Source organism: Hyperolius riggenbachi, chromosome 6, assembly GCF_040937935.1.
Source record: "Hyperolius riggenbachi isolate aHypRig1 chromosome 6, aHypRig1.pri, whole genome shotgun sequence".
Taxonomy (NCBI): domain Eukaryota; kingdom Metazoa; phylum Chordata; class Amphibia; order Anura; family Hyperoliidae; genus Hyperolius; species Hyperolius riggenbachi.
This window is the reverse complement of record NC_090651.1, coordinates 365,353,230-365,371,367: the sequence shown is the minus strand read 5'-3', so window position 1 is coordinate 365,371,367 and position 18,138 is coordinate 365,353,230. Positions and strand designations below refer to the sequence as shown.

Genomic DNA, 18,138 nt, shown 5'->3' with positions numbered 1-18,138 from the left:
GGGGAAGGCTGGGCTTCCGTGCAGTACCAATCAAGATCTAGGATTCCTTGCTGGCTAAAGAAAAGGGGCTGGCACTCGGTGCCTTAGCTTAAATGTGAACATTTTCTAAGGGTGCATGTGTACTAATGAGGGACAGGAATGGATTCCCTGAACATTACTAATTTATACGGAATGCCAATAGAGAGAAGGGGCCTATGGTAATTGGTCACAGGGGGGTGCTTGAGCACCCAGAGCACCCTCCTCTGCACGTGCCTGCTGTCCAGCCTCTGTGCTCACCATACACTTTTTTGGGCAGTTGCAACTGCCATTCACTAAGTGCATTTTGAAAATAAAGAAATCCCTGTGAACCCTCTATGAAGAGATGGGCTAGTCCAAAATCTGTCGGTTCTGTCAGATTTCTACTACCTACTGTAAGTGACAGCAACATAGGAGAAAAGTAATTTAAGGCTCATTTTACTCTGGAAGAAACATACTTCTCTTTTGTATATGTTTTTTGCGACAGAGGTCCTTTAACTTGCATAGAAGACTATCTACGCCCCTGGAGCAATAAGGCAGTGGGCTATATGCAATTTACTTTTTCCACCTGAGTTTTCTCCTAAGTGATATTTTTGCGATGCCCTGTAAACCACCAACAAGCACAGACTCAAAATAATTTTGACAGCACTTTTTCACCTGCTTTTTGGTAGCTTTTTCATTGTAAAGTGCCAAAAAGTTATTTTAAATCAAAGATGAAAAGTTATCTCCTAGGAGAAAACTCAGGAGAAAACGTGAATTTGCATATGGGCCACTGTGTCGTTAGGACAGCCAAGTAACGTGCAATGTACAAAAGCCTCCATATGTCTCACACCTCCGGTTCCCTTTATGTATGGTCAAATGATTGGTGTTGCCTAGGAATGCTCCTGTCATCAACATACCACAGAAGGTGTCTGTCCGCCATGGGTAAATGCCAGCGCCAGCTTCTTGACAAGACAAAGCATAGCTTGATATAGCTTTGCACAGAATGTCATCTTTTTCTCCGAAGATACAAACATCAAACACACAGTCCTTAAAGCGACTCTCTGGATCCACCACAGTCTGACATTCACGGAAAGGTCCAGTCTTATCTACTATGATACCACAACCAGTTTTACTATTACGATAGTTTTGTTCCAGCTCTGCTCTTTTAGGGCAGGTGAGCTTATCTTCTTCAGAGCAACCAGGTATGATTTGCACATTCCAGCTTTTTCCAAATATGGTTGGATTGGCAGCTACTTTGTTATCCTTGGTGACAAACTCATTTGCTTTATTGCCATCATATTTGCCGCATAGACCACAAAGTTGTCCAGCATATGTGCTCGGAACTGTGACAACAATACGACTGTCCCAATTGTAAGACACTCTAAGGCCAAAAATTGTTTCAAGGATAGCCCTGTCGCTTGATCGGAAGATGGACACAATATCTGTACCTTGATTAATAGCCATTGGAAGGTTATACAAAATTCCATTCACCTGAAAGAGAGAAAAGTCAGAAGAAGGAAGCCAGAAGCGTAAGGATCATTGAACTCCCAGTAAGTGTGGGTCATAAGCTTGCACACCTATATAGTAGTGATGATCAGAAATTACGAACATGCGTAATTACGCATCGTAATACGCAATTACACATTGTAAATGCAAAATTTTGGGGGAATAGCATAATCGATTTCATAGTTAATTTTTCTTTTTCGTAATTATGCATGAATTTATGCGTAATTTTGTGCTAAATTTGGCGATAAATAGCAGAGCCAAAATGGCTACATATGTTAAGAAGACAGTAGGTACAATTTGCAAAAAAGAGTAGTTCAAAAAGACCTTGTTGTTTTTGAGAAAATCGATTTTCAAAATACAAAAAAATGGTTTTTAAACTGTAATTTTTCTGGGTTTAAAAACCATTTTTCTTTGCAATTTTAAAATCGATTTTCTCAAAAACGACAAGGTCTTTATGAAATTTTCTTTTTTGACAATAGCATGTACGGGGGCTTTGCTATTTACCGCCAAAGTTGGCACAAAATTACACGTAAGCAATGAGTAAATTAATTTTGTAATTATGAATGATTATACAAAGTCAATTGAATTATGAATTTGTAATGACATGTATGTTTAATTGCAGAAAATTATGCGTAATTTCACGTAATCGTAATTAGCAGATTACGATAATCACTACTGTATAGAGAGACAGGTGTGGTCCTGTTATTAGGTAGATCTCTTCCCTACTACCAGTACAGAACTCTTTTTCAAATTTGAGCCCCACCCCCTTGAGGGTCCCCTGCTCAGTAATATATATATATATATAGAGAGAGAGAGAGTGTGTCTTCTGTTTAGTAATATATATATACTTTTTAATCTTCCTGCTTAATAATAATAATAATAATAAACTTGTGTAGAAAAGCCAGAAGAGTCTTTTTCTCCTGGCGGTATAAAAAAATCTGCCAGGAGGGAGCGCAGCAGTATTGTTTTATTTTTTTTTTCCCTATATCATGTAGCGAGCCCAGGGCTCGCTACATGATAGCCGCTACTCAGCGGCATCCCCCCGCCCTCTTCGATCGCCTTCGGCGATCTCCGATCAGGAAATCCCGTTCAAAGAACGGGATTTCCTGGAGGGCTTCCCCCGTCGCCATGGCGACGGGGCGGGATGACGTCACCGATGTCACTGACGTCGGGACGTCATTGGGAGTCCCGGGCCACCCCTCGGCGCTGCCTGGCACTGATTGGCCAGGCAGCGCACGGGGTCTGGGGGGGGCGTGCGGCGCGACGGATAGCGGCGATCGTGCGCGGGGCGGCGGCAATCAGTGTGCTGGCGCAGCTAGCAAAGTGCTAGCTGCGTCCAGCCAAAAAAAAATTAAACAAATCGGCCCAGCAGGGCCTGAGCGGCACCCTCCGGCGGCTTACCCCGAACTACGTTCGGGGTTACCGCCAAGGAGGTTATTTATTTATGCACAATCAGTTTTATCACTTTGTGACCGCTGTTCTAATCTGCAAATATGGCAAACATTTTTTAATGGTTTTTACTATGAGCTGATAATACCTGTTTTTCATCATAAACATGGTGACAATAAATGAGATTGTGGCCTCTTCTTCTCTCTGGCCCTTATCTAATGAATCGTTCTCCTGAGTTTTCTCCCAAGAGATACTCCATCATCTTATCTAAAAAATTACTTTCCAGCACTTAGAAATTGAAAAATTACAGAAAAGTAGGTAGACATTTTTGTGTGTGATTTCTTACTTGGTGGGGCCTTTGAATGTATTTTATTGGTAAAGCTTGAAGTGATCTCATTGGAGAAAACTCAAGAGTCAGATTAATAGGACAACCCCTTTGTTCCAATTAGTGAAATCAGCTTTCTGTACTGGAGGATTTTTTTTATTCAATATCTTTTGCTTTTGGGAGTGTCCTTTCATCTTGCTCACAAATATTTGTCATGTTACAACTCATACATGGTGCTATAGTGGAAAGTAGTGTCAGGACAAGGTTCCCCAGCAACAGAGGCAGAGATGCCAAGGTGCACCCCCTCACATTGTTCCCACCCCTATATAGGTAGCTATATGGGCTCCTAGTATTATGTAGCCACCTTCCAGTATAAAGTAGCTCCCCTCCCCAGTATAGAATAGATAGCCAGATATGCCCCCAGTATTAAGTAGATCCCCTCAGTATAGATAGCTAGATGTGCCGTAGTATAAGGTAGTGCCCCTCCCCGGTATAGTAGCCAAATGTGCCCCCACTATTAGGAAGGCACCCTAAGTATAGATAGCCAGATGTGCTCCAGTATTAGAAAGGCCCCCTCAGTCTAGATAACCATATATGATGCAGTATAAGGTAGTGCCCCTCCCCAATATAGTAGACCGATGTGCTCACTGTATTAGGTATGTCCCCTTTCCCCTCAGTATAACAAGATGTGCCTTCAGTATTAGGTAACACCCCCAGCATAAACATCCAGATCTGCCCCCCCCCCCCAAACAATTATAAATAGCCAGGTGCGACCCTTTTATTAGGTAGGGTGCCCCCAGTATAGACAGCCAGATGTGACTTTTATAGGTAGATCCCCCCCCCCAAGGTATAGAGAGACAGGTGTGCCCCTGTTATTAGGTAGATCCCTCCCCTCCTCTTACTGCCAGTACCGACCCCTTTTTTAAATTTGAGCCCCACCCCCTTGAGGATCCTCTGCACAGTTATATATATAATTTTACTTTACAATCTACCTGCTTAGTGACTGACACAGTAATTTGTATTAATTCCTTATTTACTCAGTAAAGACTGTTAAATATTTAAAAATATTCTATTTAAGGCTGTGTACCCATTGGGCGATACTTGTGGCAATGTTGCCTGTTACCCCCCCGGGGTAATCGTTAAAGGGACACTATCAAACAAGGTGCTCCAAAATGACAATGTACAAATAATAATGAATAAGAAGCTGTGCAAATATTTTTCTACTTTTCATGTTAAATATCAGAGGCACAAGCTTTAATTTATGCGTACGTTAAAAAGGGGCGCTGGGAAAAAAGGGCGCCGGGTTTTTAACGATAAGCATGGATAACGTTTAAAAAAATATTGTACTGTTTTTCGTTTAAAATTAATGTTTTTTAAAGTTATAAATCATTAAATAATGTGCATTAAATCGGCAATTGTAAAAACGTTAATCTTTCGTTTAAATAGTGAAACGTATAATAACGTTAAAAAAAAAAAATTACTAAGTAACCCTCCCTGTACCTACCCCTAACCCCTAGACCCCCCTGTTGATGCCTAAACCTAAGACCCCCCCTGTTGGTGCCTAAGTAACCCTCCCTGTACCTACCCCTAACCCCTAGACCCCCCTGTTAGTGCCTAAACCTAAGACCCCCCTGTTGGTGCCTAAACCTAAGACCCCCCTGTTGGTGCCTAAACCTAAGACCCCCCTGTTGGTGCCTAAACCTAAGACCCCCCTGTTGGTGCCTAAACCTAAGACCCCCCTGTTGGTGCCTAAACCTAAGACCCCCCTTTTGGTGCCTAAACCTAAGACCCCCTGTTGGTGCCTAAACCTAAGACCCCCCTGTTGGTGCCTAAACCTAAGACCCCCCTGTTGGTTTTTTCGTTTAAAAATAATGTAAAAAAAAAACTGTACTGTTTTTCGTTTAAAAGTAATGTTTGAAAAAAAATATTGTACTGTTTTTCGTTTAAAAATAAAATTTAAAAATGTATAAATCATTAAATAATGTGTAATCATGAGAAACAGTAATAAAACATTAAGTGTCCGGGCGCCGCTTTTAAAACGTTATTTTTCTCCGGCGCCCTTTTTTCCTATCGGGCGCCCATTAAACGATATTTATTATAGGAGTGAATGGCGGCGCCCGATTTGTCCACTAGCCTCAGGCGCCCGAATTTACTGTTTCCTAATTTATTGTGTGTAGGATTTAGCTCTATTGGAACAAATCATTCTTAAAAGGGGTGTCTGCTTCAATGCATAGCCAGTGTTGTTGTTTTATTTATTTATTTATTTTTGCATATCAGACTACAGAGTATTTTTCTCTGCAAGCAAAAGAAAAAAAATGAAAAGCTGTGGTGTCAGGTGTTACAGACAATTACAAATATGTATAACAAGTTACATTTCCTCTGCTCTCTTCAGACACTTCAGTCAGAGACACACTGTACAGGACTTACTATCACACACACGGGGTTTACAGATGCACTGTGAGGGAATCCCCTCTCCCCTCATGGCTCACTCTGCCATCAGATTAGAGCAGACTTGCCATCAGTTCAGAGTGAGAGGAATTTGATACAGTAAACAAAAGAGATAAGCAAATGAAATGTATATGTTACGGCCAGAACCCGAAGTTTGGCCACTTCTAGTTCTGGCCGGCCACTTCGGGTTCTGGCCGGCCAATGCGCGAAGTGGCCGCTGCGCTGCGGCCAATGTTAGAAATGGAATGATTCCTCTGAGGTTAATGTATCTTCTGGCCGCAGCGCAGCGGCCAAACGTATAACAACTTATAAGCTCGGCGGGGACATGCGTGTCCCCGGGAGTCGTTCGTGGCGCCAGGGCAGCAGAGCGGGGAGGCTGCAGACATTGCTTCTGCCAGCACCCGCTCTGCAAGAACAGCAGGATCCCCCTGCCGCGACGAACGACTCCGGGGGGACACGCGTGTCCCCGCCGGCGGCCCATAGGAGAGCGAGAGAGGCGGGGGGGGGGGGGGGAGAGAGAGGCAGAAAAAAAAAGCCGGCGGCTTGAATTGTTACATTGCCGCCGGCTGAATTGCAATAAATTCACTAAGTTGTTATACGTTTGGCCGCTGCGCTGCGGCCAGAAGATACATTAACCTCAGAGGAATCATTCCATTTCTAACATTGGCCGCAGCGCAGCGGCCACTTTGCGCATTGGCCGGCCAGAACCCGAAGTGGCCGGCCAGAACTAGAAGTGGCCAAACTTCGGGTTCTGGCCGTAACATATACATCATCATTTACCAGCACTTCAGGAACTCTCTCAATCCCAGGTTAAAAAAAAAAGATGTTAATTGATAGTGTTCCTTTAATTGATGGACACGGTGGTTCGGATCAGAAAGATCAGAGGCGACTAGCACAAAGTATCGCAATCTCTTAAAGTCTTGTTGTGCCCGTCGCGTAACATCGCGCATACCTGCCGGACGAAAGATGGAGGAAGATGGATTGGCAGAGCGCTGGATCAGCGCTGGATCCATCTCCCTGCATCGCAAGGTGAGCCCATAGCATTCGTGTGCAACTCTGGCAGTTATTTCAGCAGCTCACAGCTGATTGTGAAACCTTCACTAAAACTGAGCAGATGTTCTGTAGAAAAATAAATGGTGGAGACATTTAACTGGTTCAATTTTAAACAAGGAAGTTGGAAAGTCGTGGAAGTGCAAGCTAAGCTCTTGGGGATGGCAGTGTTAAACCCCCTAAAGACCAGACCATTTTTATCAAATTGGGCCACTGCAGCTTTAAGGCCTCGCTGTAGGGCCGAACAACTCAGCACACAAGTGATTTCCCCTCCCCCTTTTCTCCCCACCAACAGAGCTTTCTGCATGTGGGGTCTGGTCGCTCCCCTAGTGTTTATTTTTTTTTAAATAAATATATATCTTATTATTTTCTAAATAAATGCATCCTTTTTTTTTTACATTTTTCTGCCAGCCAGTCCTGTGATCAGCTGTCATAGGCTTCAGCCGATCACCCCTGAGCCTTTGGAGGAGACAGCGGCTGTCCCCAGTACAGCGCTGCCTTAGATCGCAGCGCTGTACAGGTTAATTAGACAGCAAAACCGCTACCTAACAGTCTCCTAGCGAAGATCACCACTTGGAGACTGAAGGGTTGCGTGCGCATCGGCGCGTGCAATCTCCTGTAAACCACGCCCCAAGGACCTTCCACCGATCGGCATTAGGTGCTCCTGGGGCTTCCACCATGTCCATGCCCATCAGCATGACACGGTCGGCTAGTGGTTAAACAAGCATGTTCCTTGCTACCAGATTTTCATCAAGTGTTACACATTAAGACCAAAACATTAGGATGCAACTAGTGGACTGTCTCCTTGATTTATTTGTTAGAACATTTAGTCAGATAACTAATAAATGAAGCACAAAGGTCTACAAGTGTGCTATTTCAATGGCTTTTATTGTAGCAATGAAATGGCTACAGATCTAACGTTTAAGACCACCTAGGGTCATTAAAGAGTATCTAAGATGATAAAAAAAATAAAAAATAAATAAACATACCTGAGTCTTCCTCCAGCCCCTCAGGCTGATCGCCCCCTTGCCGTCTTCCCAGGCCGCCTGGATTCTCTGCTAGGCAGCTTGGTAATCCCATCAGTCGGTACCGTGTGCACTCCCTCATTGTGCACCTGCCGGGAGGAGCATTCTTGGCCTGCGCATTGGTACTGTGCAGGTGTAGAACTCTCCCGGTGATGGAGGTGTGGCAGGGGTGCTACTGGGTGTGCTCAGTACACGATGACCAGCAGAATTACCGCACTGAATGGTGGAGGACACATGCGGCGTAGGAGGAGAGCGAGGGATCAAGCAACCTGATCATTAATTAATTGATAGTAATAATTATTTTTATCCTAAAATCTTAATCCTTAGACTTGGGATCAAATCTTGGTTCTTTCTATTTAGTAGGGAATTCTTGAGCTAGACTCCCTAAAACTGCTACAGATCACTGAATATGCTATAGTGGCTGCCTCCCAAACGCTTTAAAGTGAACCCGAAGTGAAAATAAACTGTAGAGTTAAACAATTGTATTTATCCTCCCACGGTTTTATTTTACACTCTCCTAAAGGATTATTAGGAACACCATACTAATACAGTGTTTGACCCCTTTTCGCCTTCAGAACTGCCTTAAGTCTACGTGTCATTGATTCAACAAGGTGCTGAAAGCATTCTTTAGAAATGTTGGACTATATTGATAGGATAGCATCTTGCAGTTGATGGAGATTTGTGGGATGCACATCCAGGGCACGGAGTTCCCGTTCCATCACATGCCAAAGATGCTCTATTGGGTTGAGATCTGGTGACTGTGGGGGCCATTTTAGTACAGTGAACTCATTGTCAATGTTCAAGAAACCAAATTTAAAATGATTCGAGCTTTGTGACATGGTGCATTATCCTGCTGGAAGTAGCCATCAGGGGATGGGTACATGGTGGTCATGAAGGGATGGACATGGTCAGAAACAATGCTCAGAAATAAAACATCCCCCGCACCATTACACCACCACCACCAGCCTGCAACAAGGCATGATGGATCCATGTTCTCATTCTGTTTATGCCAAATTCTGACTCTGTCGAGACTCATCAGACCAGGCAACATTTTTTTTAGTCGTCAACTGTCCAATTTTGGTGAGCTCATGCAAATTGTAGCCTCTTTTTCCTATTTGTAGTGGAGATGAGTGGTACTCGGGGGGGGGGGGGGTGTCTCCTGCTGTTGTAGCCCATCCGCCTCAAGGTTGTGCATGTTGTGGCTTCACAAATGCTTTGCTGCATACCTTGGTTGTAACGAGTGGTTATTTCAGTCAACCTTGCTCTTTTATCAGCTTTAATCAGTCGGCCCATTCTCCTCTGACCTCTAGCATCAACAAGGCATTTTCACCCACAGGACTGCCACATACTGGTTGTTTTTCCCTTTTCACACCATTATTTGTACACCCTCGAAATGGTTGTGCGTGAAAATCCCAGTAACTGAGCAGATTGTGAAATACTCAGACCGGCCCGTCTACCACCAACAACCATGCCACGCTCAAAAATTGCTTAAATCACTTTTCTTTCCCATTCTGACATTCAGTTTGGAGTTCAGCAGATAGTCTTGACCAGGACCACACCCCTAAATGCATTGAAGCAACTGCCATGTGGTTGATTAGATAATTGCATTAATGAGAAATTGAACAGGTGTTCCTAATAATCCTTTAGGTGAGAGTATATTTTAACATTTACAAAGTAGATTGAATGATTTGTTGTCTATGCTCATTGCTCAATGGCAGTCAATTAAGTGTCTCAGAGTTAAAATAAATGAACTGTTGACCTTTTTCCATCTCCCTCTGTTCTCAGGTGTTGTATTCTGCTAGAAAAACTTCCATGGCTGTAATTTGTTTCTCAGTGATGTTTACTATATTCCCGATAAGAAGCTGTCACTTCCATGCCTAAAAAAAACCCTTTCAGGCAGCAAAATAAAACAAGTAAACTAGCCTGGTTATTTATAGGTTTTGCGTTGTACATACACATGCTTATCTCATCATGTCCCATGTCACCTCTGGTACATTTAACTGCTTGCCGACCGCGTTACCCCGATAGGCGTGGCCACGGTGGCAGCAGCAGCACCGCCTAACGCCAAACGGTGTAAAGTTCTGGGTCTTCAGTTTGTAGGAGATTGCGCACAGGCTGCGCGTGCATCTCCTGCTTGATAGGTGGAGCAGAGCTCAGCCTTCAGTCTCCCATCGGCGATCGGTGCTCGGAGACTGTGACACGGCTGTCCCCTCCAGAGGCTCAGGGGTGATCGGCTGTCATAGGCTGGAGCTTATAACAGCTGATCACAGGGATTGCCTGGCGGGGGGAGGGAGGGCTGGGGACAAAATAGTAAAAAAAAAAAAAATAGACAAATGTATTTAAAAATAAATGACTTAAATATTTACCAATAAAAAATAATTGGTGGGGAGAAAAGGGAGGATTACTTGTGTGCTGTGTTGTGCGGCCCTGCAGCTTGGCCTTAAAGGGATACTGTAGGGGGGTCGGGGGAAAATGAGTTGAACTTACCCGGGGCTTCTAATGGTCCCCCGCAGACATCCTGTGCCCGCGCAGCCGCTCACCGATGCTCCGCCCCCACCTCCGGTTCACTTCTGGAATTTCTGACTTTAAAGTCTGAAAACCACTGCGCCTGCATTGCCGTGTCCTCGATCCCGCTGATGTCATCAAGAGCGCACAGCGCAGGCCCAGTATGGTCTGTGTCTGCGCAGTACGCTCCTGGTGACATCAGCGGGAGTGAGGACATGGCAATGCAGGCGCAGTGGTTTTCAGACTTTAAAGTCAGAAATTCCAGAAGTGAACCGGAGGCGGGGCCGGAGCATCGGTGAGTGGCTGCGCAGGCACAGGATGCCTGCGGGGGACCATTAGAAGCCCCGGGTAACTTCAACTCATTTTCCCCTGACCCCCCTACAGTATCCCTTTAAAGCTGCAGTAGCCCATTTAAAAAAAAAATGAGAGGCAGAGAAAGTCTGGCACTATTGTTTATTTGTGCAGCAAGTGTCAAAAAACGTGATGCGACAAATGCATATGGAATGCAGAATGTGCAAAAGGATAAACATCAAAACATACGCATCACAGTGACGTTTTAGCTGTACCTGGGTGGAAGGGAGATTGCTGGTGTGGACGCCAAAAGGTGCACGGTCCTTACGACTGTTTCGCAAGGCGGCTGCCAAGCTTCATCTGAGGTGTGCACGGGTGTCCGGGACAACAGCGGAACTTAAGTAAGCGTCAATCCAAAGACGCACTTCGTAACGCTGTAGAGACCCACCCACCATCGGTCACGGAAAGTCTTTCCAGATACCTGGACCACATCCTCCGACCACTTTTGTCTCACCTCCCATCGCACCTTGGTGACACCATTGATGTCCTTGGTGGCATTGGGTCCTCATCGTGGTGCATGGGGGACCTGATGGTGACCATTGACATCACCAGCCTTTACAGCAGGATTCCACATCTTGATGGTATCTGTGCCGTGAAGATGTATTTGGACAGGGACAACAAGAACGCTTCCTACAATGCCTATGTGTGTGAATGTTTGGAGTTTGTCCTTACACACAATGCTTTTTTGTTTGGGGACTCATGGTACCAGCAGGTCTCGGGCACCGCGATGGGGATCCCTGTCTCATGCACTTATGCAAATTTGTTTTTGGGTGCCTGGGAGGAACTTTATATCCATTCTGCTAACAATCCCTATAGGTCAGTTTTGAGGATGTGGTCCAGGTATGTGGACGACGTCCTGATCTTTTGGTCGGGAGGTGTACTACTCCTTGAACGGTTTTTGGAGTATCTCAATCAGAATGATGTTAACATGCATTTTACCATGGATTGGTCAGAAAAAAAAACATTTGCTTTCTTGACCTTGAATTGGTTATTACACCTGAAGGTGTTATGACCAGAGGCTACCGTAAATCTACGGCCTCCAATACTATTTTACATTCCAACAGTTATCACCCACGGCATGTTACGGAATCTCTTCCTTTTGGCCAATTCCTGCGGTTACGCAGGAATAATACCAATTTGGAAGACTTTCTAAACCAGGCCTAAGACCTCAAACAAAGACTTCTTGCTAGGGGGTACAATGAAATCGCCCTGGACCGAGCCATCAGAAAAGCCACTATGAGAGATAGGTCAGAGTTGATTAAAAGGAATAAGCAGAGCAGGCCCACTAACAACTCAGGAGTGTTCTCTTTTGAATTCTCCCCGATGGCTAAACAAATTAAGTGGGCATTCAGAAAGAACTGGTCACTTCTACTTGAACACCCAGTTCTGAAGAAGGGCCTACCTCCCCAACCACTGATAGCTTTTAAAAGAGCACCTACTATCGGTGACGCTCTGGTTCAAAGTGACTTTCGCAAAAATCCACAGCGCACTTGGCTGAGTGAATTTGCATCCACAGGCAATCATCGTTGTGGCTTTTCTAAAGCTTGCCAATTTATGAAAACAGGCAGATCTTTTCAGTTGGGTCCTGTACACTGTAATGTTCCATTTTTTGCAACATGCAGGACCAGATATGTGGTTTATGCACTCTGGTGTCCATGCCAACGTTTTTACGTTGGTAAAACGACCAGGATGGTCAAGGAACGCATTTTAGAGCATGTGCGTCTACTACCAAAGGGCAAAGGCTGCCCAAGGATAGTCAAATATATGTCGGCCGTCCACCAAAATGATCCTAATCTCTTGTCTTTTGCATGCATTGATGTCTGCAAGACCCCTCGTAGAGGTGGAGACAAGAAAAAACTGTTGCTCAGACAAGAAGCGCATTGGATTTTGCGTACTAATGCCATGGGTGCGTTTGGTCTGAACGACTATGTAGACCTTGCATGCTTCTTGGACCCTTAGGCTTCTTTCCCCTACTTAGTTATGCCCTCTTGTAGCCACTTCTTGTTGCCCATTTGTTTACATCATGGCTATTCTCTTTTTTATTTAGATTCTAGCTTTTTATATGGCTTTTTGTAGCCCGACCCGTATGGGATTTTTTAATATTTTCTATATAATAAAATTTGTAATTTTCAACTACCATGATGTAACTTGTTCCTCTCCGTATGCTTATGATGACTGGCTGGTGTTATGACATTTCACCTCTCTCTCGGGTCACCTCTATAGTGTACCTTTCACGTTTTCTTTTTCCTTTCCCTCACTGATATTCTCCCCCCCCCCCTTTGCCTTTCACCTTATCCGCACTCATAGGTACACTCAGCCCACTTCCCATTCCCTCTTTATTTTGTGATCCCGTGTTATGCTCCATTGCTGCATTTAGCTAATAATCCCCAGTGTGTGAGAATACTCCACACTTGCTGCATTGTTCCAGGCTCATGCCCGCTGTGGTCTTCCATGCTTCCCTTACCACGTTGTTTATGTGGGCAGGACTGCTCGGCTTACCATGGCTTATGACTGTCTCTTGCTAGGTTATTGCAGCTTTATTAATGGCTCGAGTGTTGAGACGCTCAGCTATTGGCCGCTGTTCACAACGTCTTCTATGACGTATGCACGCAACCTCTTCCCTGTAGCTGGCTACCTCCCACCTCGAGCCCCATTGAAGCAATATGCTGGACCAATCACTTAGCGAGGGTGGGTCTCTACAGCGTTACGGAAGTGCGTCTTTGGATTGATGCTTACTTAAAGGACTTACGAGCTGAAATAAAATAAAAAAGTCAATTACCTTAGTGCACTATTAGAGCTCTGTGTAGACAATCTGTAGTGCACAGAATGACCTGTAATGATAATAGGATTAAGATAACAGAGGGTCTGGAAAGTACAAGGGAGGCACAGATCGTCTACACAGAGCTCTAATAGTGCACTAAGGTAATAAACTTTTTTTTTTATTTCAGCTCGTAAGTCCTTTAAGTTCCGCTGCTGTCCCGGACACCCGTGCACACCTCAGATGAAGCTTGGCACCCGCCTTGCGAAACGGTCGTAAGGACCGTGCACCTTTTGGCGCCCACACGAGCTACCTCTCTTCCACCCAGGTAAAGCTAAAACGTCACTGTGATGCGTATGTTTTGGTGTTTATCCTTTTGCACATTCTGCATTCCATATGCATTTGCCACATCGCGTTTTTTGACACTTGCTACACAAATAAACAATAGTGCCAGACTTTCTCTGCCTCTCATTTTTGTTTGCATATACCTTGCTTGTTGTCTTGAGCACATGGTTTTATTGGGTGTACCTATATTCATGCCAGTTAATTGCAGCTTTCCCCGAGTGCCTGCCAGCTCTCCCATTAGTATTAGAAAAAAATGGCCTGGTCTTTAGGGGGGGGGGGGGGGGTTAAAAGCCTGTGGTCCTGAAAAAGGTTAAAGTCCGACAGGAGAAAAGCTCTACACAAATACTAGAAATGTGAATTTTTTTTATCATTTTAAAACATTAAAAAAACGTACCTGGATTTTGCCTGGCCGTCTCCTACTAATAACTACAGAGATGTTGTATATGGAAACCCGGACTTCAGTAGTGAAAGAAACTACCGTACTACCTCTGTTTTCATTTTGGACATACACCTGAAAATCCACAAGATCTCCAGTCTTGTTACAGAGTCCTGTAAACAGGTAGACACATGTGCCCTGGAAGTCATATGGCACACCATCAAAGGTGTTGTAATGTGGATCTCCAGCTGCTGTGCACGTTGCATAGGAGTTGGGGTAGCAGCCTTGGATGCCTTTGGACACTGAGCAGGTCTCGGTTGGCTTACAGCGAGTGTCTTTACAATCCACATTGTTGGTGGCAGGGTTGCAGGTGCACTGCTTTAAACACTTTGTGTCTGCCCAAAATTTCTCATTCGGGGCATAAACTTTTCCTTGAAAGACGCAGCCACAGTTGGCTTTGGGTATACATTTCCCTCCATCCAAAACAAATCCATCATTGCACTGACAGCTCTCCACACATCCATCAGGACAGAGTCCTGTAGCGTTGATAGCAGCATCGTTACATGTTGGAGGGCAGGTTTTCCCACAGAGTTTATACTGACTGTTAGCTGGGCACGGCAAAACTGAAAATGAGGGAGGACATGGTAAAACATATAATGATCAGTAGACCTTCAATCGGGATTGCAGTCATAACATTCAATAAAATCATTTCACAATACCTCTTGGTGGTTACAATATAAAGTTTTCTCATGTTGCTTTGACCCAAGGTAATGTAATCTGTGCAGAATTCACAACAACCACAATACAACAGAGTTAGCGCTGGCAGAAGCCACTTGCTTTTTTAAGTCAGCGTTATACTTTTTATGTCTACCAGTGGTGCTCGGATACCACTTTTAAAATCCGAATTGATCCAGATCTGGATACCCAGATACCCAGATATGGATCGGATATCCGAATCTGAACGTTCCAATATCCGCGTTCAATCCGAAATCCGAACGCATTATCCGGGCTATCCGGGTGGATTTGGATATCCGGTTAGAAAAAACGGAAGTGCTTTAATTTTTTTTAGGGTAAATGAGGCATATAGCATCATTATTTTTTAAAGGGGAACACTAATTGATGATGTGGGGATGTAAAATCCCCCCCCCCCCCCAAAAAAAAAATTGGCTGTGAATTAACATTAGGCCTAGGTTCCAGACAGCCCACATTGTGTCCAAAGTAACTGGGACATGACAGTTTTCAGCCAAGACACCTCCAAAAAATTACACAGCAATTGTGTTTTGGGTTAAAAATAGGTGGTATCAGTGGCCTGTGGCACCCTGGCCTGGCGGTGGAAGCTGCACCAGCAGCAGGAGCAGGGCAATGCAGCAGAAGCAGGTGTAACTTGTGCCAGGAGCATGCCGGACGTGGCACGTGGCAATTGGCACTTAGCTCATGTCACTTGGCACTTGGCACGTGTCACTTGGCACTTGACAGGTGTCACGTGGCACTTGGCACGTGTCACTTGCCATGTGGCAAGTTCCACGTGACACGTGGCAAGTGCCACGTGCCAAGTGCCACGAGACATGTGCCAAGTGCCACGAGACACGTGCCAAGTGCCTCATGACACGTGCCAAGAGCTACATGACACGTGGCAAGTACCACGTGACGCGTGCCAAGTGCTGAGTGACAGTCAGACAGCACAGGAGAAGACACTAGTGCACACTAACTGTCACACTGGCACTGCTCACAGCACAGCAGTTCTGTAGAAAGTGAACACAGTAGTACTACTACTCTAACAACTACTAGCACACTGACTGCAGTACTACAGTACTAACTACATAATAACACAGTAATCCTCCTACCCCCTAATCCCTTCCCTTCCCTAACCTTACCTATACCTAAGGCTAATAGCTGGCCAGCAGGCAGCACCTGGCCTGGTCTGTGCACAGCACAGCACACACACACACACAGACACATAGCAGCTGCGTGCAGCTCGCACTGACTGTCATACAATGACATCAATCAAGCGAATTAACGATTAATAGTGTAGTGATAGTGAAGGGGTTAATCACTAAACAGCTTATCACTGTGTACAGCCCCTCGCTACTAGGCCCAGCAGCACTGGAGCACACACTCTGACTATCACACTATGACATCAATCAAGCTAATTAATGATTTAACAATAGTGTAGTGATAGTAGTGAAGGGGTTAATCACTGAACAGCTTTAGGTTTATAACTGTATAGGCCCTTGCTAGGCCACCAGCACTGGAGCATGTCTCTCAGTGAGCATTCAGCAAGCTAAGACGATATGTCTCTTCATGGCAGCCCTCCTTATTATATAAACAGGGGGGATGGCCAGTGTTCCTTTCTGTGATTGGGTGCCAGGGTTTAGGCTGGGAGCCCTCTGATTGGCTCAATGAGGTCAGGTGGGGCTGGCCAGGGTTTCCCTCTGTGATTGGTTGCTAGGGCTTCTGCTGGGAGCCCTCTGATTGGCTCCAGAATGTCATCTCCTTAGTTACAGTATTTTGGATCCGGATATCCGCAATATCCATGGATATCCGGGTTATGCGGCCAAATATCCACACATAGCTCTCCGGATTTCTAAAGAAATCCGATTCGGATAGCGTAAAAATGTTCTGATGTCCGGGTTAACCGGATATTCGGGATCCGGATGAGCATCCCTGATGTCTACACTTCTATTCAGTGCAGTTTTTACAAGCAAAGTATTGTTAGTCCTATTTTTAAAACAGTACAAGGTGAACAGAGGTGCTTGACTCAGACTGAGACCTACATTTGCTATATACTCCTACCCCATTGCCTGGTGAAGCAGGGTCATACCAGCGAAACGCGTTCTAAAGAACCTTAGAGGTTTTCAATAAATGTTCTATGTTTTAAACAATAATACATTTTGTGTCTGCTTGGAGGAGGTAAGTCCACCACTTCCTCCCCATGTTTTAAAAGTTTAAACTATTTTTACTCTTTTGGTGCCTCTGTTCACCTTGTACCATGCGAGTTACCCCTTTCTTCTGATCTATGGAGATTGACTTCTTAATTCTGAGTCGGGACAAGTTTAATCTCCCCACCTGCATCTACAGTGGTTGCCTGAGTGGTAGCCCTGGCTCGTCAGTATAAGAATACTTATTCTATCAACAATTCATCCTTACCAGTACCTTCTACACTATATCAAGCTTTTTGTGCCATTTTCTATATATTCTTTAAACAGCCTTGCATGGCTTCGAAAATATTTTACCCAAAGCACTATCAAACAATGTAGGTGCACTCTAGTAGTGGCTAAAAAAAGTAAAGTACAAAAGTATTCTAGGGTCTAAAAACTGCAGTTCATTGTTACCAAAATGCCCCTACTTAGAAATGTGGCTTTAAGAACTTGATGCCATCATTGCCATCAGTTTTCCATAAAAAAAAATATACAGGTCCTTCTCCAAAAATTAGCATATTGTGATAAAGTTCATTATTTTCTGTATTGTACTGATAAACATTAAACTTTCATATATGTTAGATTTATTACACACAACTGAAATAGTTCAAGCCTTTTATTGTTTTATTATTGATGATTTTGGCATACAGCTCACGAAAACCCAAAATTCCTATCTCAAAAAATTAGCATATTTCATCCGACCAATAATAGAAAAGTGTTTTTAAAACAAAAAAAATCAACCTTCAAATAATTATGTCCAGTTATGCACTCAATACTTGGTCGGGAATCCTTTTGCAGATATGACTGCTTCAATGCGGCGTGGCATGGAGGCAATCAGCCTGTGGCACTGCTCAGGTGTTATGGAGGCCCAGGATGCTTCGATAGCGGCCTTAAGCTCATCCAGAGTGTTGGGTCTTGCGTCTCTCAACCTTCTGTTCACAATATCCCACAGATTCTCTATGGGGTTCAGGTCAGGAGAGTTGGCAGGCCAATTGAGCACAGTAATACCATGGTCAGTAAACCATTTACCAGTGGTTTTGGCACTGTGAGCAGGTGCCAGGTCTTGCTGAAAAATGAAATCTTCATCTCCATAAAGCTTTTCAGCAGATGGAAGCATGAAGTGCTCCAAAATATCCTGATAGCTA

The 18,138-nt window shown here is 44.4% G+C and overlaps 1 protein-coding gene across 1 annotated transcript in view; it reads right to left on the bottom strand.

The window, feature by feature from the left end:
- Positions 1-14,174, bottom strand: part of LOC137522274 (IgGFc-binding protein-like) — a 44,496-nt gene extending 30,322 nt beyond the window's left edge. Inside the window, exons 1-2 of the mRNA XM_068242303.1 lie at positions 14,094-14,174; positions 915-1,488 (exon numbers count right to left, since the gene is read on the bottom strand). Of these exons, the coding sequence (XP_068098404.1) occupies positions 915-1,461 (547 nt within the window). The 5' untranslated portion in view covers positions 1,462-1,488; positions 14,094-14,174. The remainder of the gene's footprint in view (positions 1-914; positions 1,489-14,093) is intronic.
- Positions 14,175-18,138: the final 3,964 nt, after the last annotated feature.